This window comes from Triturus cristatus, chromosome 12 (genome assembly GCF_964204655.1).
Source record: "Triturus cristatus chromosome 12, aTriCri1.1, whole genome shotgun sequence".
Lineage (NCBI taxonomy): Eukaryota > Metazoa > Chordata > Amphibia > Caudata > Salamandridae > Triturus > Triturus cristatus.
Window position 1 is genome coordinate 686,323,430 of NC_140595.1, and position 23,749 is coordinate 686,347,178.

At 43.4% G+C, this 23,749-nt stretch overlaps 1 protein-coding gene across 3 annotated transcripts in view; it reads left to right on the forward strand.

Annotated features, from left to right (window-relative positions):
• Positions 1–1,389: 1,389 nt before the first annotated feature.
• The window catches only part of BACC1 (BPTF associated chromatin complex component 1), a 110,428-nt gene continuing 88,068 nt past the window's right edge, over positions 1,390–23,749 (forward strand). For all 3 annotated transcript variants that reach the window (XM_085637452.1, XM_085637454.1, XM_085637453.1), the window contains exons 1-2: positions 1,390–1,526; positions 22,157–22,251. In XM_085637452.1, the coding sequence (XP_085493578.1) occupies positions 1,506–1,526; positions 22,157–22,251 (116 nt within the window). In that variant the 5' untranslated portion in view covers positions 1,390–1,505. The remainder of the gene's footprint in view (positions 1,527–22,156; positions 22,252–23,749) is intronic.

Here is a 23,749-nt window from a genome sequence, read left to right on the forward strand (position 1 = left end):
CCAAAATAAATCCGGAGGGGGGCCCCTCTGTGTATATTGCAGGGGGGCCCCTTGAACTTTCGTTACGCCACTGGGTCTGGTTCAGTACTGAGTGAGGGATAAGACCCATAGCGGGCAAGTCTTGTGTGAGGGTAAGAGTATGAAGCAAGAAAAGGGATATATTAACCAGCCTGCATGAGCTATAATTGACTGCAGACTGCTGAGCGTCATGGTATTATTGTGGGTTAGAATGGATAGATAGGAGTTGACATTACTATATAATGACCTGGCTAGCCATATATCAGCACTCCTTATTTTACCTGTATATGTGAAAATAGTATACTGCTTGGGCTGTTTCATTTCTGTGAGCTATAAACTGCAGATTCTCCTTGATGCACAGTAGTGAGCTATAGACTAGAAACTGTATACGTTGTTGAAGCCTTATTGTAGGTCAAAAGGAGGCAATGTCTTTTATATACAAAACATTTTCTATTGAATGGAAGCAAAATGCAGTTTGGCTGATAAAATTATATGGCGCACAAACTAATATGTGGAAATGTGGTTTCAGCAAATATGTATAATTTGAACATCACTAAGTAAAGTGTCTTGGTTATTTGATCCTATTAAAACACTGTTTCCAGCACACATCTGAATTACAATGGAGACTTTTTGAATGCTTTATTTCAATGGATTTTAAATAATTATCTTTTAAGGTGTCGAGGACACAATGGACTAATGATAATGAGATGTACCGGTTCTTAACCACTGTAGCATTCCTAGAAATCCGAGTCACTATTCCTATCGTAAGAATAAGACAGGCAACGTTCACTCTGGAAACAGCAAAAAGGAGATTTGTTTATTAAGTTGAGAAAGAACAAGGACCACAAGGATAGGTGCTTCAAAAAAGGCAGAAATATTCAAAATAGACACGTTGGCGCCATGTCAGAATATGGAGTTCAAATGGTGTTTTGGCCGCCATCTTTAAACGTATGGTCCTCCCGTACGGATCACGAAGAGCGCAGACAGAAGTTTAAAATTTCTGGCCTGAAAAACATACTTATAGATTGCATAACTAGAAGAAAAGTTACATTTAAATGTAAATCGATTTCAGGGGTTGAACATAAATTGGTAAATCTTTTAATGCATTATAAAATGAGATGTTACAGGTTTCATAATTTCTTGCATTGATAATTTTGGGCGTGTACTTTCCCGACTGGTTAGGTATGAACCTGTTAATTTTATGATACTGTGTTAGTTCTTTACTATGGTGTATTGATGATGTGAATAGCAGCCCAGTTTGAGATTCGCGATTTTGCGCACGTTTGTCTCCTTTCTATCTCACTGTCCAGTTCTACGTATAATGTAACGCGCATTTTAGCCAATTGGAGTACGCCCTGTTCAGATCCGAACCAATCGCAGACATGTTGAGAGGGAGGGACATTAGAAGGTTCTCATTGAGGTTTCCCGGGAGCTGCGGCGAAGCGTAGGAGGGAAAGCGCGGGGTAGAGGAGCGGGTGAGAGGCGCCATGACCTCAGCATCCACCAAGGTAACCTGACAATGTCCAGGAAGCCACCGCAGAGCATGTTGGGTCACGGAGTCTTAGGATTTCCAACCCCTGTGTGCAACTCGTGCGAGTGGCTTCGTTGGCTGTTTGGGACAATAAGAATGTGACATAACGTGAATGCCTGTGGTCGCAGAACAATGCTTTAGGGCAACCGTAAGGGGTGGCTTGAAAATGAATGGGATCATTTAGGACGGTAGTCCTAAAGTTGTCAGCGGCGATACTAATATATGGCACAAATATGTTGTTCTGGATTTAATCCTACAGGGTATGTTTCCTTGTTATAACAAATAAAGCTAGTGTGAAACATACGTGAAACTCATTCGCATGGTCTGCAGCGTACATAGTGGATGGAGTGTGGCACAATGTTGTTATCTTTAACCAGTGCTTTAAATGGGCAGGTACTGTGCACCCGCACTTCCTTAATTTGAAAGGGAGATTATCTGCACCTCTCAGCAGAGGTGCATTACTTTTAATGCGAGAGCTCCGGCACTTCTCCGCAAACATTTACTGTAAGATAGGACCTGTTTTGTGTTTTTATTTTATGCAGAGCATTTACCTGTCAATAAACAGTAAAGTTGAAGGACAATGCGACATCGGGAGACCTGTGCCTTCTACTCTAGAGTAGACGTAAACATGACCAATCGGAACCACCATCAATTACAGCCTTTTAGTTCTGCAACGTGCATTTTTACCAGTTCTTTAAAATATACATATAGTGTGCCTAGGTTTTCATGGAGTTTTATAATATCGTTAAACTATACATAAAGTGGACTTCTGGCATAATTTGCATCGGAAAAGTACAGTAAATCATCACACTGTTTGTCACTTTCAGTGCTTTATCACCAGGTGCATTCTATACAGAAAACTATCGTTTTAAGTATTCCCCCCCCCCCCCCCCCCCCCCCCCCCCCAGAAATGACGATGCCAGAAGGGCAGGCAGTCTTTGCATATATAAACCGCATTTGTGAATGCATGTGTTTATTTGTATTGACACATTAAATCTTTTGGCATTGCTGATGTTTGCTTTCCTTGGTTTTTTATGTGCTGGCCTGTATAGCCGATTATAAAATTAGGACTATACATCTCAGAATTTAAAGAATACAAGACAACTAAACCCGCGTAGATTCCACATCCTTGAAAACGCTATACAAATCTGTTGCCCTTCGCTGGGGAAAAGAGAAGAAACTAAAATAGCCTATGTAAAAGTGGTTTTATTAATTATAAAGTATAATAGTAAAGGGACAACACCATTGGGAGCAGTTAACTGAGGCTATGCACTGGTCTCGCTTAGAGAACCAAGCAGTGGGACCATAGCAACACTGGGAAGTGTGTTCCATTGTGGCATCTTGGACTCTGTGATAAGATCCTACTTTCTTTTTTTCCCCATAATAAAACACAAGATAAAGATTTAAAAAACGTTGCAGAAAAAAACTTAAAATCATCACAAACAAGAAAGATGAGATTAGGGCGATTTAGAAGCAAGATGACAAATTAGAGGTGTGAGGTTGCAAGGGTCCATAGTTAGAGAGGTGAGCATGAGTACTTGTTTTTTTTTCTGCTGTTGCATTTTGTGGTATTTTTTTATTGCAAGCGGTGAAATGTTGAATCATGTTTATTACCCAGACCTACAGTGGCATCTTACGGCTTGGGTGCACAGTTACTGAATCATGTTCTTGCAAGCGAATATCTGTTAAGCATGAGCTGGTTGATTAAGAGCATGTAAGTAAGTGTGTGAGAGTATGGGCATTTGCCTTTTCCTCATTGTTGTAGTTACTTTAATTCAGGACATCTTAGGCTCACTTTCATTGGAGTATCTTAGATTACATATTGAAGTAATTCTGTGCTTTCTATGAAGATTTTTTATTTCAGAGAGTCTCTTAGAGCTAAGAATACAGTGCAGAATTGCACCATAATCTTGCCATTCTAAAATAAAATGGACGTTGAGTTTTTAATTTGGATTAGTGTGGCACCATCTTTAGTCTGAGTAAAGATCCCTACTATATGCTGATGACACCTTACATGTGTCTCATTCTTGGTTAAGGATGCAGAACTTGCGTAACAACTTCCAGAATGGTTGCATGAAGAGTGGGTTATTTATTAAGCATGCCAAAATTAAACTTCTGGCATTTAACTCCCACAAGTCTTTCCAGGTAAATTAACCGTGAACAACATTAAATTGGGAAATGTGATTAACATGATTTTTGGGGGTTAGATATTGCCATTGGGAAGGTCGTGTCACCAGCCATGTCTTTATACATAGCTCAGGCTCTACTGGCGTCTTGTTACGGTATTGTCTTCTGGAGGTATACTAATATCCAAATGTTATCTATCACTGAACAGATTTTTGACTCGACTTTCACGTAGTATGCCAAATATCCCCGTCCATTTTGAGTTCCCGTTAACATGATTGAGGCTTAAGGATCCTTTAATATATTGTTTGCTGTGGAGAAGTGACAATGTTCTTCTTTATAGAGTGGCTCTCTAGGATTTCATGTCAATTGTAGTATTAACTTAAAAGGGTTGAAATATGTATGAAATCAGTTACATCTCTGTAGATTTAGGGAACAGTTGGCGTAATCCAGAAGAAATGAGTTAGTACCGCATATATTGTGAAGTTTATATGTTGCCAAGTAAGAACAAACACTCGTGGTGCCCCAGTGCAGGTTGCCTAAATGATCAATATTATAAATATATGCAACCTAGAATAAAGTAAAAGGTAGATAGTTAAGTCTGATTTACTTGCCGTTTGCCGCTGCTGTTCCCGCGGGGGCTAAAGAAACCACAATCCCCAGCTTTCTTTGCGGTGTGGATGCCAGCTACATGGACGTCGCTTACGTGGACACCGCCTACGTAGCCTGCACGCGCCAGGAGGTGCTCAAATACCGACCAGGGCTCCCGCAGCGAGGGACACGCACGGGCGTGCCCGTCTGAGACTGGAGGAGGCTGGGCAGGGGGCTGGACCCCCCCCCCCCCCTCTTGGTTCCTGTCTCTTGAATCCAGAGGACTCCGCTACAGTAAGTTTGGCCACCCTGAAGTTGCAGAGGTAGAGAGGCAGGTAGGGAGGCGCCACCCCTTGTAACTGTACGTACTGTTGGTATATTTACCTGAGGCTTACTAGAGGGCTGGATGATGTGTTTTTTGTGGACATTGTGACATTGACTCTGTGCAGTTAATACTCGACCAATGCAAGCAGACACGGCGGCAGTTCATTCTTTTGCCGAAACGCTCGAAGGCACACAGATTGGGGGTATACAACGGTAAAACGTAAGGTACACATGGATCCGGGGAGCTTTTTACAGCAGTGACCATGGACTCTTTCCAGGCGTGTTAGACAAGGAGATAGAGCTGGCGATCCGGCGTCTGTCTAGGTCTCAGTGAGTGATTTCCCCCACGCCGACAGCAAAAACTCTTCTGACTACGGATAACACTGACGGACTATTAAACTACTCTGTGTTGCAGAGTTAGAGGGCCCAAATAGGTGCACAACAGACCACCAGTTACGCCCACTATATTGGTCAAAAATTGATTGGGGGCTGATGCACCTTGCAGCCAAGGTCTTGTGGTTGGTATGCAAAGCAAGCAGCAGGATAAGCAAATTATAATTACTTGGTTTGCCACGCGAGGGAGACCGGGAGGAGTAGATCTGGCTGGGCCAGGGTCAGGGACAAAAAGAAAGGGCCGATTGCCGTGGGAAAGGTAAAAAGACCGAGAGCCGAGACGACAACAACCCAGAAGCCTTCACGCAATTACAAAGGCGGACATCACGTCCATATTAGATCCCTTCCAGGTTTCTCTGAAGGCCATGATGGACTCTCAACTGGATTCCTTGTTTAGACGTCAGTTGCTAATTGAAAAAGGATTATTTGATCTTAAATGTTGTATGCCCGCCAGGGGGGGGGGGGGAGTCGCTACCCTGGAATCAAGGTGTCCTATTATCTCTACGGCAACTAAAGGATCTGCCCTGATTACATCTCCCATAAACACCAAGGAACATCCACCTTCCCCATCAAAAACCCAAAGGAGCCCTGCACAGCTATCTAAGTCACAAAACTCTAAACTCCGGTCTGAAAAAGCCCACTACATGTGACCTACTCAATCCCACGAGTAATACAGCTGGAGAGCCGCCATCAGGGGCAGTGGAGGACTTTATGCGGAATCTGCCGTTATACATTTTCCACCGGAGGCAATGTTGTATGTTGTGATTCTGGGGAATATACCAACCCTAGCCTATGGTGCCAAGGAGGACTATTCTCAATTGAAAAACAAAGTTCTACACTGGTTATCTTGTAACACTGCACTATGCAAAGGAGTAGAGAAAAATATCAATATGGTGTGAAGGGTCACTGGTTAGGCAACTCTCCAAAATTTTGTAAAGGTGACTGCGTTATTATCAATTTCAATAGGCCTCATATTGCAAAAAGGATTTTGGTTACATCTTTGAATAATTTTCCCCTTGGCCCTCAGTCGTCCATTAAGGCTCTTCATCTCTTTGACTGTAGAGTGTAAGATACTTGCCTTGTCAACCGAGAACCCATCTTTGCAATCTTTGGTATTGAGCAAGGGGTGACCTAAATTGGGTATTATCAATTTTTATAATTTGACGTCCTGTGTAAAGGATGTGTGCGATATCTCTCTGTTGGGCTCGTTTTTAAGGAAACCTGTTAATGCCACCTTTAAAAACCTTATGATCGTCGGGGACTTTAACATTCACCCATGTGGTGACCCTAGTACTTTGAGCTTGGCAGACCTGGGTTGTCTCCGTGTGAGGGGAACTAATTTTGAACATACCTCACAAGGTGACATGCTTAATGGTCTTTCACATGATTTTGATTTATCGTCCCTCATATGCTTATTTGGCCCCCGTATTAAGGCACTTATACCATCACTTAAAGGGCGGGGAGGTGGGTCATTTATTGACTTTATATTGCTATCAACACCTCTACTCGAGTTATTTAGGGGATTTAATATTCATGCCAGTGTATACAGTGATCACAACCCCTTGTGTGTACAACTAAGTGGGCCTTTACTGTCACTTAGAGGGCGGGCCGGGCAGAGTGGGGGTGGTGAGACCAACAGATGGTGGGAGGCGGCTTAAATGGACCTAGATATCCCCAGACGCTTTCTAGGAGTTAATAACTGCTTCATGCACTAAAGAGTTAGCCCTGTGCACCATCCTATCAACGGCCGTGGTGAGGTTATTAGTGGTTTTGACACTATTTCTGCCAAAATTAGTGATTTTTGAAGTGCCCCATGTTGGCGAATGGTTACTCAGAAACCTAGATGGTTTGATTCTAATTGTTCCTGGGCAGTGATGAAGTTGAGGGAGGCTTTGAATAAGAGCCCAAGAGACTTGACTTTAGTCAGAATCTGTAGAAGGGAGTTCAGATGGGAATTGGCAAGACATAAGTCCATCTTAAAGGAGGAAGCCTGGAGGGAGTTAATTGAGGCCAGCACGCTGAGGGACAGCTCCAGGTTCTAGAGCATAATAAATAGCCCTTTTTTGAATAAGGAGGAAAGAAGCACCGTGAGTGCCCACATTACTAAAGAAGAGTGGGTGCTTCATTTTGAAGCCATGTTCCCGTGGCCCCTTGATCTACACTGCATCCTAGGCCGTGAGGCAGATACCTCCAAATTGGTTTTCAACATAGATAAGGTTAAAGATGGCATCATTGGGTTGTCAAGCAACAATGCCCCGGTCCCGATGGCATTCTGCCGGATCTCTACAAATTAGATGCAACCTTTTGGGCACTGGTCCTCACGGCAGTGATGAATGCCACCGGCAAGAGAGGCTGCCCTGAGTCATGGGCTACTTCCACAATGGTGCATGTTTCCAAAAATGGCGACAGAGACAGCACCCACTGCTATAGACCAATCTCATTTTTGTATTCGATAGTAAAGGTGGTAGGTCGAGTACTGGAAAGGCTGTCTAGTTGGGCAGAGGAACATACTATCCTATTGGATGTTCAGTATGGGCTTTGCTCTGGGTGGTCCACTGTGGCTCGGTGCCTTAACTTATACATGATTCTGAATAAATATACAGTAGCCCTCCCAGGAACTATTTACCTAGCCTTCATGGACCTGTCATCCGCGTTTGATCGCGTGAACAGGGCTAAACTTTGGCGGGCCATGTTGGCTATGGGGGTAGATGACAATGTTGTCTGTTTTGTGGAAGACCTCCACCGTTCAATCAAGGCGCAGGTTCGATTCTCTCAAGATCTAAAGATTTCCCGTAAAGTTGCAATACGGAGAGGAGTACTTCAAGGATGTATTTTAGACCCCTTTTTGTTTAATTTGTATATCGATGATTTGTATAATGTTTTAACGAAGACAATGATAGATTATACACAGATAGGCAGACGTGGTCTGCCCGTTTTATTATATGCACATGACGCAGTACTTTTATCTAGGACCACAAGGGGTATAAAAACATTGCTTGACTCCTTCTCCTCTTTTATGGCAAACTTGGGCCTGTCAATAAATGATTCTAAATCCTATGTGATGCAGGTGGGACCTTGCCCGGAAAAGCCTTTTCAATTTATGGTTGGATCCGCTCAAGTTCCTTGATGTATTTTTCATCTCTGGGGGTCCTAATGGAAGACCAAATTAAATTGGGCCCTTTAAAACAGAGAAAAGGGGGGGGGGGGGGGGATCTAGCGCATGCAAATACAGCTGTTCTAAATTTTGTTTCCAAACTAGGAAGGAGACCGATTGCTGCACTTTTAAAGATATACCAGGCATAGTGCGTCGCTAAGACCACGTATGGTAGCACATTTTTGGTTTATGTCCCCATGAATGAGTTACAAGTAGTTGAGAACTCCATTTCTGAAACGTTTGCTAGGTGTTCCCCGAGGAATGTCCAATATGGTGGCTCATGAGGAATGGGGAGTGCCTTTTCTTTGTGATTTACTGGCTTTACGCCCTTTAACATTTTGGTTAAAGATCTGGCTGAATGAGGGAACGACTTTGAGTCGTCTAATCTTGAATGAGTGTATGGCTCTTGATTATGCTAATTATATCCCCTGGTTTAGATGCATCAAAAGTAGTTTTGAAAGTTTGGGAAGAGTGGAACTCTTTACAAATCCGGAAGTGGTGACCAAGGGTGATCTGGGGGTGGGTCAGTGAGTCCTTTAGTAGACTAAGGAAAATGGAAGAGCTGGAAGTGAGGAAACCCAGTGTTATTACATTTTTTATTTGGAAAACAATACTGATGACTGAGCCATATCTTCTGGGAGTCTTCAATACTTATGAAAGTTTTTTGCTGAGCAGGTTCCGATTGGACTTGCTTCATCTCTTGTTGGCATCACCAAGGGGGAGTACTAGAGGCCAGATTTTAGAATCCTGTGGCTGCGACGGGGAGTCTCCACTGGACATGCTTCATTTTTTTAAATATTTTGTAATTATTATGCAACTCCCCGGAAAATGTTTATTATCCCGGTCTTAAGGAGATTGAAATTTAAGCATGTGCACCCAGCTTTTGTTCATCTACAATTGCTGTATGAAGATTCCATTTTATTAGCTCTTAATTTTTTTAAATCAGCAGTGAAGCTCGGAGCTTGCCTTGATTAAATAAGGGCATGCTTCCTTTATTATAGCCCCTCTGGCGATATATATAATATAGAGGAGGCCTTCAGAATTACATCCTCTGCTCTTTTTTTGCATTTTTAATTAACTAGGATAAATGCACTTTATAACTTATTGTATGTTTTGCACAAGAATCTTTTGGGCAGCAATGTTTCCAGTGTGACGATTTTACCCTCTTTTTATCATTCATGGTATTGTAGAATACGTTTATGGTTTCATATGTGAAAACCGAATAAAGTTTGTTTGATTAGAAAAGAAAACCTGATTGAGGGTTAAGGATCCTTTAATATATTGTCTGCTGTGGAGAAGTGACAATTTTCTTCTTTATAGGGCGGCTCTCTAGGATTTCATGTCAGTTAATTGTAGTATTAACTTAAAAGGGTTGACATATGTATGGAATCAGTTACATCTCTGTAGATTTAGGGAACAGTTGGCATAATCCAGAAGAAATTAGAATTAGTACAGCATATATTGTGAAGTTTATATGCTACCTAGTAAAAACAAACACTCATGTGGTGCTCCAGTGCAGGTTGCCTAAATGATCAATATTATAAATACATGCAACCTAGAATACAGTAAAATTAGATAGTTACGTCTGACAGCTTTCCACAAAAGGATACTTGTCATTCGAATTGGCATTATGTAGACCAGTAACACTTTTCATAGAATTTTTGCCCCCAGACTCAGTAGAGCAAGAAGGTTGTCCATGGGAAAAATGTTTTTCCCTCTGGGGAAAAAGGGAAAGAACATGCATTTGAACATCAAGCTGCCTTTCAGAAGTGCACAGTTATACACTATATACAAGTATGCATTGGGGAAATGGTTAGTTGCATATTATTCCATGTGGTATTCCTGAAAGCTGCTCTAGGTGCACTTTCCAAGCAAACTACTGGCACTGTTTGTGAATTACAAAAAAATAAAAAGTGGAATACTACATTCTGGTGAGAGTGTAAATCTCATGCACATATATACACTTTGTGAAAGGCTATTGTAACTATTCCTTTTACATAATAGTGATGCATTTGCTGCAAGTGTTGTGATAAAGCTGTGAATTTAAGTTCATGTTGTCATTTGTATAGTATGTTAACATCACTCTGTGGTTGTTTCAAAGTTCTGAGTTCGACAGGACGGATGACTCACTTGGTCTGAGAGAAAGAGATGAAAGAAGGAGAAGACAAAGAAACAGAATGAGGAAGGAGCCTTTGGAAGGGAGATTCCTTCCCAAACACCCTTTTGTCTCGGGAGACACAGTGATAATGTTTTCTAGGTAGCCGGCTGAAGGTCTGTTCAGCGGGGAGGTGTGGGCTGTGGGTAGGAGCTGTTTTGAAAGTTGTATTTGTAGCCATTGTGTTTCTGAATTTGTAGAGTGGTAATAGTGTGTTGTTATTTTATTGCTGTAGTGTATCTGTAGAGGTGTACTGTTGTGTTTCTGTAGTTGTGGTGGTGGTGCATGTACACACTTGGGTAAGGATCAAAACGAGTGCTAACACAGTGTCCTCAAAAATTCTCACAGACAATGGTCTTAAACAGGGCTCTGTACTGGCACCTCTTCTATTCAATCTCTACACTGCCGATATGGGGGCCGCTCTGCAAGACGCCTGCCTAGTTTCTCCAAGGCTGGGCAGGATGAGGCTGCCGGTACTACAATATGCAGATGATACTGTAATAATGGACCATACTAGAGTTGGCCTCCAGAGAGCCCTGAATGCGCTGGATTGTTTCAACCAAGATAACCATTTACAGATCAATCAGGAGAAGACCAAGGTAATGGTGTTTGGGAAACACCAGCACAAAAAGCATGCCCATTGGTTCATTGAAAACCAGCGAATCGACACAGTAGCAGCTTATAGCTATCTTGGTATGGCTCTCAGAAAGGGCCACACCAAATATTAATCTAAAACCTCTTAAAACGAAAGCCAACAATGTTACTCATCTGTTAAGACAATCCGGCAATGAGTATAGGGTCATAGGACCATTGTATCCTTTCGGAGACCCTACTATTTGTTTTTAATATCCGCCATTACTCCATATTAAAGGGAGACCTGGAGTATTTTTAATCTTTAAACCCCCTGGCCTTTTCTCTAAAGCGCTCCCTGAAATACGGTTGAGCCCACCCTGGCCTTTAAGAGCCAGGGTGAACCAGATGATGAAGCATTACACTATTAGAGTGTGTGAGGCTTACTGTACAAAAGAGGTATTGCTCCCAGTTATGTTAGTAACATCTGATCAGACCTCCTGAGTAGAGAACTGTGCCTGTATTTGGTAACTTTCTATTGGGGGGGGGGGATACTCTTTTGAATTGTTGATACTTGTTTGGGAGCACGTATCCCCTCCATTTTTCTTCCACCTGTGTGGAAGATCCTCTCCACCCTCCAGGCCTTTGGCCAGTATTTTGTACAAGACAATGAATCCACCATTTGTTAAGTTCAACTGAGCCGATACTGACAGTCTTAAGAGCAAAACTACTTCCTGCCATCAGCTATGGTCAACGTGTCTTTCCTGGAGTGCTGGATAAGTTCCTAAACACAAATCAAACCAAAGCATACAAATTGGTGTTGCAGATCCCATGAGCAGCAACAAAATCAAGGCTAAGACGGAGATTGGCTTTCGGAGGCCAGACTTAATAGGCCAGGGTGACCTGATAAAGTTGTACATCAAGACATTGAGGGCTCCAGAAGACTCACTTAGGCATCAACTAAGGTCTGTTCTCAAGGAGACAGGCACAGCCTGGCAGATTACCCTCAGCCAGGCCATTACCACTTTAAATATGGAGGCAGTAAGTCTACAACTATCCGAAATTCCTAAATACTCTTGGAAGAAAGCGGTGAATAAGCAGGTCCTGGAAACTATCTTTGCTCTTGACATCGAATCCCTGAGCACCAGTCCGCTCACAGAACCACTGGACAATTCATATAATTTGGGAAAGGCTCAACCGTACGTGCGGGAGGCCCTGTTAGCGGAGACTCGCAGGAAAATACTCTCCATGAGAGTCATCACGCTAGGTATCACAGATTTTAACCCAGCATGGGCTCGTAAGGGGGTGAGCATCGAGTGCAGGCTATGCCCCTTTGTTTTTTTTTTTTTTTTTACAAATCTTTTTATTAAACAGTCATCGACATTTAGCAAATTACACAAAGCAATTACCATTGGTGTAGGCATAACAGAGTAAAGCAGAGTATTATTCACAGCATACACAGTGAGGGCAAGTCACAGGGTGTGTAAATCATCCAGTTCAATATTAAGTGGAGGCGGACAAATGTCTCCACGATACGAGTTCCATGCCTTCCATATTCGGGCCGATTTTTTGGGGGCAGCCTCGGGCCACATACACTGTCTTCTCCCGGTTCATGCACCAGTCGAGGTTTGCTTCCCAGGTACTTATCGTGGGCGGTGCCGCTGCTCCCCAGGCCTGAGCAATATCCCTCTTTGCTATCATAAGCCCCAGAGTGATCCACTGTGTCTGGTGTGTGTTGAAATCCGTAGGCTCCCAGATGTTTAGAAGACACCTACGTGCTTCCGGGCGAATTCCAAACACAGCACTGATCTCATGTATTTCCCTCCAATACGACTGAACATGGTCACACTCCCATATGATATGCATAAAGGTGCCTAGCTGTCCACACTTCCTTCGACACTCCCCCTCGTCCGCCCGTCCCATTTACATCAAACGGGGCCCTGTAATGTATGTCCTATGTAGGATTTTGAGCTGCACTAATCTGAGACGTGCTGGAATTGCTACCACTCTGGGGGAGGACACCGCCTCCTGCCATTCCTCATCATCCATTTCCAGACCCCCTGCCACCCATTTATTTGGCAAAGCTAGGAGCGGGTCATCCATATTATTATTATTTATTTTTATAGACTAGGGAGATAGTTTTCTCGGGGAGGTGGCCATCTAATATCTTCTCTTCCAGTGGGGATGATTCCGGAGGAGAGGAACCCGCTGGCAGGAGTGAGTTTAGTGCGTGACAAACCTGGGCATAGCGAAAATATTCAGTGTTAGGAAGTTTGTGTTGGCGTTGGAGAGTAGCAAAGGGTTTCACTTCTCCCTTGTCCCACAAGTCTATGATCCGTGAGATGCCAATCAGGTTCCATTTATCAAAGTCCTTTGTTCTCCTTAAGTTACCCAATCGCTCAGAATCCCACAGGGGGTAGCCAGAGTCAACCTATTCCCCCACCCGAGGGCTCTGTTTGCCATGTGCCACACTTTTACTGAATGACCGGCGGGGCCTGTTAACTGAAATCGGGTCAGTTTCGAGTATAATGCTCTATTATAATGACCTCCCGGGAGGAGCCACCTTTCCATACGGAATCCAGGGTCTTCAGGGTTACCGTAGGTGCCATGGTTGATAGCCGCTAGGTGAGCAGCCCAGTAATATTTCTTTGTATCGGGAAGGCTGATGCCCCGTCGTACCAATTTAAGGTGAGTTTGCCATGGGCAATACGTGGCGCGCCATTCCCCAATAAGTCTCTCTGGAGACTTTCAATTTCCCGGAAATATGAATGCGGGACTGAGTTGAGTGAGTTCTGCAGGGCGTATAGGAAGCGGGGGGGGGGGACATCATTTTAAAAAGGGCGGCCTTGCCCAGGAGAGAAAGGGGAAGTGATTTCCAGCTAGCTATATCTCGCTTCAATCTCAATAGCCGGGGAAGTAGGTTCCTATCATAGCGAAGTGACTGATCCAAGGAGAGGAATATTCCTAGATATTTCAACCCCATGGTGCTGATTTGGATCGGACATCCTCTGGGTAGAGCTGGTGGCTCCCCTTGAAGGGCATACAGGTAAAATTTCGTCCGGTTGATAGTGAACCCCAAATATCTGCCAGATATCGCTATGTCTAAAACTGTGATTAGTGATCGTTTGGGGGAGGTCAAATAAAGTAACACATCGTCTGCGTAGAGTGAAATACGGTCCTCCCAATCTGGAGACCAGCGCATGCCCTGTATGACCGGATCCCTCCGAATCCATGTCGCAAGCGGCTCCAATGCTAGAGCAAACAGGAGGAGGGAGAGTGGGCATCCCTGGTGGGTTCCTTGACTAAGGGTGAATGTGTCAGACTTTTTGTTATTAACCACGACCTGTGCCAAGGGCATCGCATACAGGAGACGTACCCATAGGATGAAACCTGGTCCAAACCCCATTTTCTGAAGCACAGCCATAAGATAGGGCCATTCAATTGTATCGAATGCCATGGATGCATCCAAGGATACTAGTATGGCTGGCTCCTGTATCGTTGCCGCTATACTCAAAACACCGTGGACTCTGCGTAGATTTAGTGCCATGTTTCGGTGAGGGATAAAGCCGGATTGATCCGGGTGGACAAGGCTCGATATAATTTTAACTAATCGATTAGCCAGTACCTTAACGAGAATCTTGGGTTCGGCGTTGAGGAGTGAAATTGGTCTATATGAGGAGCAGGCCGTTTTGGGCTTACCCTCCTTATGGATAGTTACAATGGTGGCTATTCGTTGGTCCTGTGGTAGTCTCCCCCCCCCCCCACACCTTTACGCTCTCTTCAAGCATGGCTTTTAAATATGGGGCAAGCTTGTCCGGTCGGAGTTTGTATATTTCGATAGGGATACTGTTGGGGCCTAAGGCCTTCCCTGAACTCAAATGACCTTATTGCCTGCGCAATCTCGTCCGCTGTGAGTGCGCTGTCTAATAGCTGTTGATCTGACAGCAAGAGAGTAGGGAGCGCTATATCTCTCAAGAATTCAAGACCGTCTTCCTCAGTATAGGGTGCTACAGCGGTGTATATCCCAGCAAAGTGCAGAGCAAAACAACTTACAATTGGGGATCTGTTACGCACGTGTTATCGGCGTCCCACAGCATCGGGACCAGCCTGCTTGCCCATTCCTTTTTGTCAAGCCAGGCTATTAATTTCCCTGCCTTGTTTCCCAGATTGTATATTTTCCCCAGTTTCTCCCTTCCAATTGTTTGGGCTTTGTGGGTCGCCAGTGCCTTATATTCGTCCTGTTTAAGGCTGAGTAAGTGGAGTGAGCCTGGAGTGGGCATGGATTCCAATTCCCTTTCTAGGCGATAGATCTCGTTTTCTACATCAGACCTCTTTTTGCCGATCTTTCTTCTGCCCAGATATTAGAGACAAAGCCTCACCTCTAATTACTGTTTAAAAGCTTCCCAGAGTGTTTAGGAGGAGTTCACTGTGCCCTCATTTTCGCCAAAATAGTTATCCATCGCCTTGATGAGGGCCTTTCGGATCTTAGGGTTGCGGAGATGCCTGGGATTGATAGGGACAAGTCTACCTACCTTCACATGGTCTAAGAGTATATGCGCCCATACCGGTGACTGATCGGAAATACCCAGCGCCTGAAGTCTGATTTCGTGAAATTTGTGGGCAGGGAACCAAAATATAGTCCAGTCTGGAGAGGCTATTATGGACCCCGGAGTGAAAAGTGTGTTGTATTTTTTCAGGGTTGTATGTAGGCCAAGTATCCGCCAACCCCAAAGCCTCGAGGAAGTCTGGCAGCCATCTAGTGGAGGGCCCTATCTCACGTGGGCAATAGCAATCCAGTCTACCCGATAACACCGAATTAAAATCACCCCCAATAGTAACAGCCCATTGGGAAGAACAGTGCGCACGTCCTGGAATGTAGTAGATTGGAGGCCGAGTGGCACATAAACAGGCAATAGTCTAATGGTGCGCCCCTCCCACATTCCTGTAAGACCTATATATTGCGACCATTATCATCTGCCCAAGTGGAGCGCACACTAAGAGGGAATGAGTTTTTTACCATAATGCCTACTCCTCTTGAGCTAGTTGTGAACCCCGCATGTGCTACTAACTTGTATCCCCATCTGCACAGTGCGTTGCATGAGTGTCCTATCAAGTGTGTCTCCTGGAGAAGGACTATGTCAGGGGCCTGTTTTTTGATATATTGCAACACTATGCTGCGTTTGAGCCTGTCACCTAGCCCGTTGACATTCCAACTCCGAATTCTGGCACTTTTATCCCACTGTGAATGCATTACAACTAATTAAGAGCTTCATGGCTTCCATTACGCCAGCAACATAGGTGGTCGATAAGAAAAAAATAACAAAAAACATTAACCCCCAACCCAACAACCCCCCTCCCTGCTGCCCTGCCCTCTGGGCCTGAAACTGCCCATACGTAACTAGCAGAGATCATGTCGCCCTAACTGGTACTAAAATAAGAACTTTGCGGGGTATCCCGCCCCGCCACCCTCTCCCCTCCCTGCAAGAGCAACGTGGTCCCCCAGGCAAAGTCCAGCCCCTTTACGAATGTGACAGACCTATGCCCCTTTATCAAAGAATCCTAGCTACACCTGTGCTGCTGCCCTAAATTGAACAAAGAGCACCGGCACTTCTTCGCCCGCTGCTCCTTGCAAATGGAACAAGGATCTGCAGGGAGGCCTTGGCTTTGTGTTTCTCAGACTCAACGGCAAGAAACTTAGTAGGACTGGGCACATTTACGCACATGATTAGGAGTGCCATAAAGGAGGTGTCACAGGGAGAGGCTGCTTGTGCTCTAGTTTGATGGCCCGTTTCCATCTCTTGCTACCTGGGTCTCACAAAGTGGTGATTGTGTCCGGGGGGACCCCATTAGGCATCCCTAGGATCAATACTTTTACTCAAAGCTCATTTTTCACAATTTCAGAATCACCCCAGTTCTTAAACTATTTATAAATAAACCCCAGATAGCGTGAACAAATGAATCGAGGAACCCAAGCTCTCGTAAGGACGGAGGCACTGAAGGACTGGGTTGCATGCAGGGGTCTAAGGCGAAATTGTTCTTAACAGTTGTTGTATTCCAACAGATGTCATTTATTTATTTATTATTAATCTTTCTTTTTTACTTTTTACTGTAATGATTTTAATTAATCGAACAGTTAATAAATTCGATATTGCTAATATTGGTGGAGCACGGGGAAGGAAGGCACCAAGACAAAGTAATCACCACAAGAACATGGGACGTTTTTAATGCTAACAGCCTTGAACAGCTTACCCTGAATTTTTACGTAAAGCATTACGATAATTATGTCCTGAATAGCACAAAGTGCCATTAGAGTGAAAATTATAAAGCAAATTTCTGTTGTAATGTCTTCGTTATTGTGGTTAGTTGGGCTATCCCTTAAAGATACATGGCTAACAATTCTAGATCTGTTAAATACTGCACCTGCCTGAATTAAGATCATTGGTGATGTGTTTCAGTAGCTTATCCCAGTGTTGTGGAACATATTTCTTCTAGTCATCAGACTGTAGAAACTGTTGGATATTCATGAAAGTGTTCCCTTTTCCATTAACATAGATTTAGATTTTTCCTATGTGCCTATTGTTTGATTTCATTGACAGTATAACACATAGTGTACACCCGTTAGTAATGTATTAAAAATAGCCTCTAGTTTTCTTATTACAGTCTAGTTCTAACAGAATTAATCACCTGTAAGAATATTGCAAAATAAGTTATGACAGTAGAGCTTTGATGTTATAATGTCTGTTGTTAAAGCCAGTACATTGTACAAAAGGCAGATTAGTAAACATCTGTACAATTGCTGTCTAAATGATGAAACGGGTATCTGGCTTTTCATCTCATTCTAGATATCTTTTCCTGAAAAGCCACTTTTTGCGGACAAGGTGACATTGATGGCAATATCTTTGTTTAGTGTGTTACTGAAGTACGTTACATGAAAGAATGAATCTGTCTGCAAGTTATAACGCTTTCAGGACTAAAAACTGACTTCTATTGCACTGATTCAAGTACGTTTGCAACTAATTCTAAGTAGGAAATTGAGGTATTTATTTTAACAGCACATATTTCACTTTTGATTCCCAGAAAATCTCTTTAATGAGAAGAAGCAGGAGGGTTGGAGAAAAGATTAGTGTGACATGTGTTTCAGTGAAAAAAATGCCCCCTACCATTTGGTATTAAGGATATTGCTCATTGCCTCAGAGTTCTGTGATGCTACAAATTAACTCCTTGTTTTTTTTAAATATCCTTATTTTGCACCTACCGGGGTACTTTGTCCCATATACACGGCCCATAACTAAATAACTTTACTTTGTATGCCATAAACAGCATGGATACAAAGAATAACCTTCCATAATATTTGTCTCTGCCAGACACCGTTTGGAGGGAGCCATAGAGCAGGCCGATACTTCTAGGTTCCAGCACTGGTGGTTTAGGTTACTTGCCACTGGTATCCTGGGGTCTGTCCTACTTTGACTCTGTAAACTGGGCCAAGTAAAACTGCCTCTGCACCTGACTCAGGGTAGCGAGGGCAAGCAGTTAGAGGCTTCTCAAGGAGGTAGTGTGGGGGGGGATAAGAACTTAGAACTCAAGTCATCCAAAGGCAATACCGTATGATTCCATCCAGTTCTTATCTTTTAGTTAGAAGAAAGAACTTTCAACTCACAGTAGAACAAAATAATACACAGCTCAATTGGAAATGGAACCAAATTGGATCCCACTTATATACCCATTTTGCAGACAGGATGTGGATACAGTGTTTTAAGTTTCAGAACTGGTTTGGGTTGGTTCTCTTTCAAATGTCATTTTCTGGCTGCTTCTCAGACAACCCCTTTGTGCAAGGTGAGGACTCTCTCAGCAGGTAGCAGTGAGGCTGGATTAAAGCAGGAATATCCAAAACAAAGGCATAATGAAGTCTGAGATCCATGCACATGGCTGTAATGAGCCTTCTTGAAGCAGTAATCAAGGGCAGCCTAAAGGGTAGGCCTTACCACAACATTCTCTCACCTTAAACAATAGGGACTCTAGTCTCACCTCTCACCACTGCCATCTGCCAAATGGCAGTGCTCAGAAAGAACTAATCTGAGACCTTCAGCTAACAAGGACAGTGTTGAATGTCTAATGGTAGCCCATCTCCTTCCCTCATTTTAGCGTCTGAGTCTCCACCCCACAGGAATGCAGGTAGTACAATTCCAATGCATTGAGAAGCTGTATGCACCCTCCATCTTTTGCCATGCTAATACAGTGGCCATCAAAGTGAATCCACTTGTCCCAGTAGATATACTGTCTGTCTCACTCTCTCTCTTTGTCAGTGTAAAGACCATACTTAAAAGGTGAACTTTACATGAAAGGGGTCAGTAGGCCACACTTTCCTTGAGACAAGCAAAAAGGTCTGGTCACACGAATGATCCACACAAACTCTGTACACAGGGCATGCATAGACTTATGCCAGCTATGAAGACATGATTTGTGTGCCCCTCTGAGTCTCAGAAGAGAGCCTGAACCTTGCTACACAGTAACTTGTTTAGGTCTCTTAGCCTGATGCCAGGGCCAAATACAATGCCAGGATACTAATTGCTCATTCACTTGGGCACATGGTGCAAGAGTACATGCCTGTTCATCATGCATAGGACATTTCCAGTTCAATAGTCTCATTTATTTTTTGACTAGGTGTCCAATAAAACTTTATTTTACACACATTTAGTATATATTCAGATGTGTAGAGTGTAATATTCTATTTATTACCAAAGAGCGTATAGTGGGACAATGACTCATGAGAGGCGAAGACTTGAATACGTCACGATGCTCCTCTCCTCCCTTAACAATGGTACCTGCATATTCTACTCTGTGCATCTGCATATATGGATGTAGTCATGGCATTTTTCTTGTGAATTTGTTTTAACAAATGTATTTAACCAAAACCAAGAAGCAATAGGTTAAATTTGTGCAGCAAGGTACAATTACACTTGAGATATTGTGACTTTTAGGAGAATGTTTTTTCCTTTGTAAGGTAACTGTTCTATGAAATCTGTGCGACCGTAAAAGGTGTCTCTTTTTCAGTACTGTGATAAACTTAAATTTGACCTTTGGAATGTAGTAATAAAAGTGCAAATGTGTGTTTTTTAGTGCAACTGCTCTAAATAAGATTATTTGGCCACATTAATTTTTACTGGCCACGCATAAAATACATATACCACACTTTCAAAACCCACCTTTTTTTAACTGTTGTATATACAGACATCAGGATATGTCCCCTTTGTTAGGTCTCGCCTGACCCAGCGCATGCGCTGGTCTGGCGAGACTTATTGAGAGGGCTCCAAAAAGTGCTACCAGGCCAGCCTAGAGCTACAGTACATGTGCGCGGGCGCGCGCGCGCCGAGCTTTACCGCAATTACTTTTACTTTCGCTTTGATGTTTGATCGTGATCACTTTCGCAGCCCATGGCCTCGTGGCATAGCCAATAGGTCTCGCTTTTGGGACCTTATAAGTATTTAGCTATGCAACTGTTGCATGGTTAAACACTTATAAGGTCCCAAAGGCGAGACCTATTGGCTATGCCAATGCTTGTTTTTATTATTCGTTGTTTTTTTTATAGTTGCTAGTGGCAATCAATGGTGTTGGGGTGTGCAGCATCGAGAAGTGTATATACAGCAAACAAGTACATCTACTCTCTTGTTCACACTGTGAGCTAACCTCTCTGTGTGAGCTTAAGCCTCAGTGACCGCAACGGTAGGACGTTTGAGGGTAGGAAGGGCACTGTAGAAAACATTGCACAAGAAAACATTAAAATGGTAACTGGGGAGAAAAAAATGCCTTTTACATGGAGGCCATAAGCAACTGAGGAACACCTATTTGTTGGTTCACTTCACTCTCAGCCTAGCCTTGTGTCAGACATTTTCTTCAGGAGACAGAGAGGAGTAGTCTACTACCTGTACACTCATAAGGTGTGTTGAATGAAGGGTTTCATGAAAGGTGTGATATCAGCGTTGCATATTTTGGATGCTGTATTGGTGTTTGTATTGATGAATACAGGCCCCAGCTAGGCCCGCAAATACAAGGGTTCGCCCTTCTGTAACGAAAGCTAGAAGGAAGTTGGCACGGTAACTGCAAATACAAAGACAGAGTTTATTAACCCTTAAGGGTGGTCCTACAACCCATACAACACTCTTCAGTATTGCATAGAGTAGCACAAAGAACTTGCATACACAGTCCCCTTTTATACACAACAGAGGGTCTCATAAGTGGGTGGATACAACATGAGGCAAAGAGTATTACCTTTTATGGACATTTTCGATACAGAATCAATATGTGGGCGGAGTTAACACACTCCTAAGCCCGCAAAAACATGGTCAAGCAAGGACTAACTGATAACAGATGTGGTCAAGTGTGGGCATGTGCCAGACGGACAAAGGAGCTATTTATAGACTGTTACTAGGCAGATTATGAGAGCAACTGACACGAAGATAGGACTCTTCTCGTGCTAAGCACGTGGAGACACGACAATACAAAATGGAATCCAGACATTAGTCAACATAAGGAGAGAAACTTGGTCCAAGTAAGGGGAATTCATGTCTTTAGTGAATGCTTAATCATATCGCTGTTTTAATTTTCAACAGTATAGCCTAGTCAAGAAGAGGCTACACCATTTGAATGGTTGGTGGAATGTGTATTTTTCAATACTAGTATTTTGATGTGCATGAGGTTCAGATATGTGCTTCAGTCATATCACAATTTGTACTTGTGCTTTAAACATATAGTGTAGTGATAGTAAGTAGCTATTGTCTCTTAGTGTGATATTTATCATTTGGTATATCGATTCTTACTGACCGAGTGTGATATGCTTCTTTCATAGCCTAACTTTAGATTTATGTGCAGTGCTTAGCACACAGACATTGACTACCACCAGCTCTGGTCCATGCCCTAAAGGGGGCATTCCTCTGAGTAGCTTACCTCACCTTGCTTGGGATGTGTATTGGGGTTTCAGCACACAGCAATACCAAGTGGAAAGTCAATAGAACGATGAAAGTGCTATAAAAGCTGTAACAAAGGAGAAATGTAGTCTAGGCAAATGACAAAAACATTTCATACTATACCTGCCTAAAGTACCTTAGGGACTTAAGCTAAGTGATGCATAACATGCCCTATGGTAGCACATGATGCAGACACATTGGGTAGATTTGAGGTCATAGGTGGGCTTATTGGGTGAGAGACGAAGATGATGCTACTGCCAGGCACTGCCAGTGATCTCCGAGGGCATCCCTTTGGCCAGCAACCTGTTGACAATTCCTCTCTCTATTCTTTGAAGGTGGGTGAGATTTTCTCTGCAGCTGGAGCTGCCTTTACCAAACTTGGGGAGTTAACAATGCAGCTGCACCCTGTGGCGGATACCTCTCCAGCAGGGTAAGTACTTATTGTTACTGTTTCTTTTCAACAGCACCCTAGTAGTTTATGCATATCGGTGCCTCAGTGGGCATCGTATCTGTTTATGGTCATGCTACTTGTAGAAAAAATATGGATGTACCAGCTTACCCTCTTCTGTGGAGCACTCATTTCTGATTTCAGGCTCTAAGCAGACCTTCATTAACTTAGACCAAAGAATTTTGAGCGTTAATTCAGCCTCCATGGGCCCGAAGAACAATCTAAGTTTTTAATCAGTCTTGAATGTTCTATCATACCTCGAAACTGAGTACTCAATTTGTACTGAACCATTTGAGCTCTATGGGGCAGTGCCTGGTGACTGTCCCCTGGGTGAAGAGGTTGCGGGCTGGTGGGCGTTCTGTTCGCACCCTGGCGGCTAAGCTTTGGAATTCCCTTCCAGATTCGCTGTCTGACCAACTATCTGGCCTTCCGGAAGGCAATTAAAACCCATCTCTTCCCTCCGCTGTAAGCCCTAGCTCCTTTCTGTGGCTTTTTTCTGCTGTCAGCGCCGGGACGCCCTGTTGCTGGGGCAGCTGTGCGCTTAATAAGCTTATATAACAACATAACATAACCTGTGCCAGACTGCAAGGACAGCTAAGGGTTATGTTGGCCTCTAAGTATGTATGTGTACTGTATTGTTGTGGATGCATATCTTATTGATTGGTGGTTACTCTTTTGCACTTTCAGCATATTTCGTTGCTATTCGGTGCAGGTCAGCTGGGGAATAGTCAGAGGGCCACCTTTAGTGGTGGGAAGAAGTGGGGCTTTCACCAAAAATCTGTAGATGACCCATCCTCCCACCTCACATTTACTTGCCTCATTTCTAGGAGGAATTTGTCTCCTTTATAGTTATCAATCTGCGCTGTCTTGGATACATTCAGTCTTAATCAACTTCACCTTGTCCGGGAAACATGCACAGGCTTCATAGGAAGTGTCCTGAAATGGTTCACCTCCCTCCTGGCTCACTGTAAACAGGTGACAAGAAAGGGGAACTCCTCAGACCCATCTAGGATCACTTGTGGCATACTAGAGGTTTCCATGTCGGCCACTTTATTTCTCATTTTGAATATGGGACTCATGAGATTCATGATGAAGGAATCCATTTTCTCCATTCACCAAAATGCAAGCGATTTTTCTAATTTATTGTTCTTGTCCATAAATTCTTAACCTGTTGTCGCAGGGTTTCTGTTTTGGAACAGAACTATGAATGGGATCACAGAACAACAGTATGTAGGGACCAAGTCAACATACCACATCAGTTTCCATGAACCCCAATCTAGACTAGCTCATAGTGCCTCAGCTGCTCTCCTAACCTGCCCAGAGTAACATGTAATTTAGCACACCAGAACACAACACTCCAGTCCTTTCAGGGAACTGCAGTAGCAGGTCATCACCTTTCATCCAAAATAAACTGAAGCAAGAAACAAAAACAGTTTATAATATTTATTGACCATATCATGCCCTATTATAAAGCAACTGT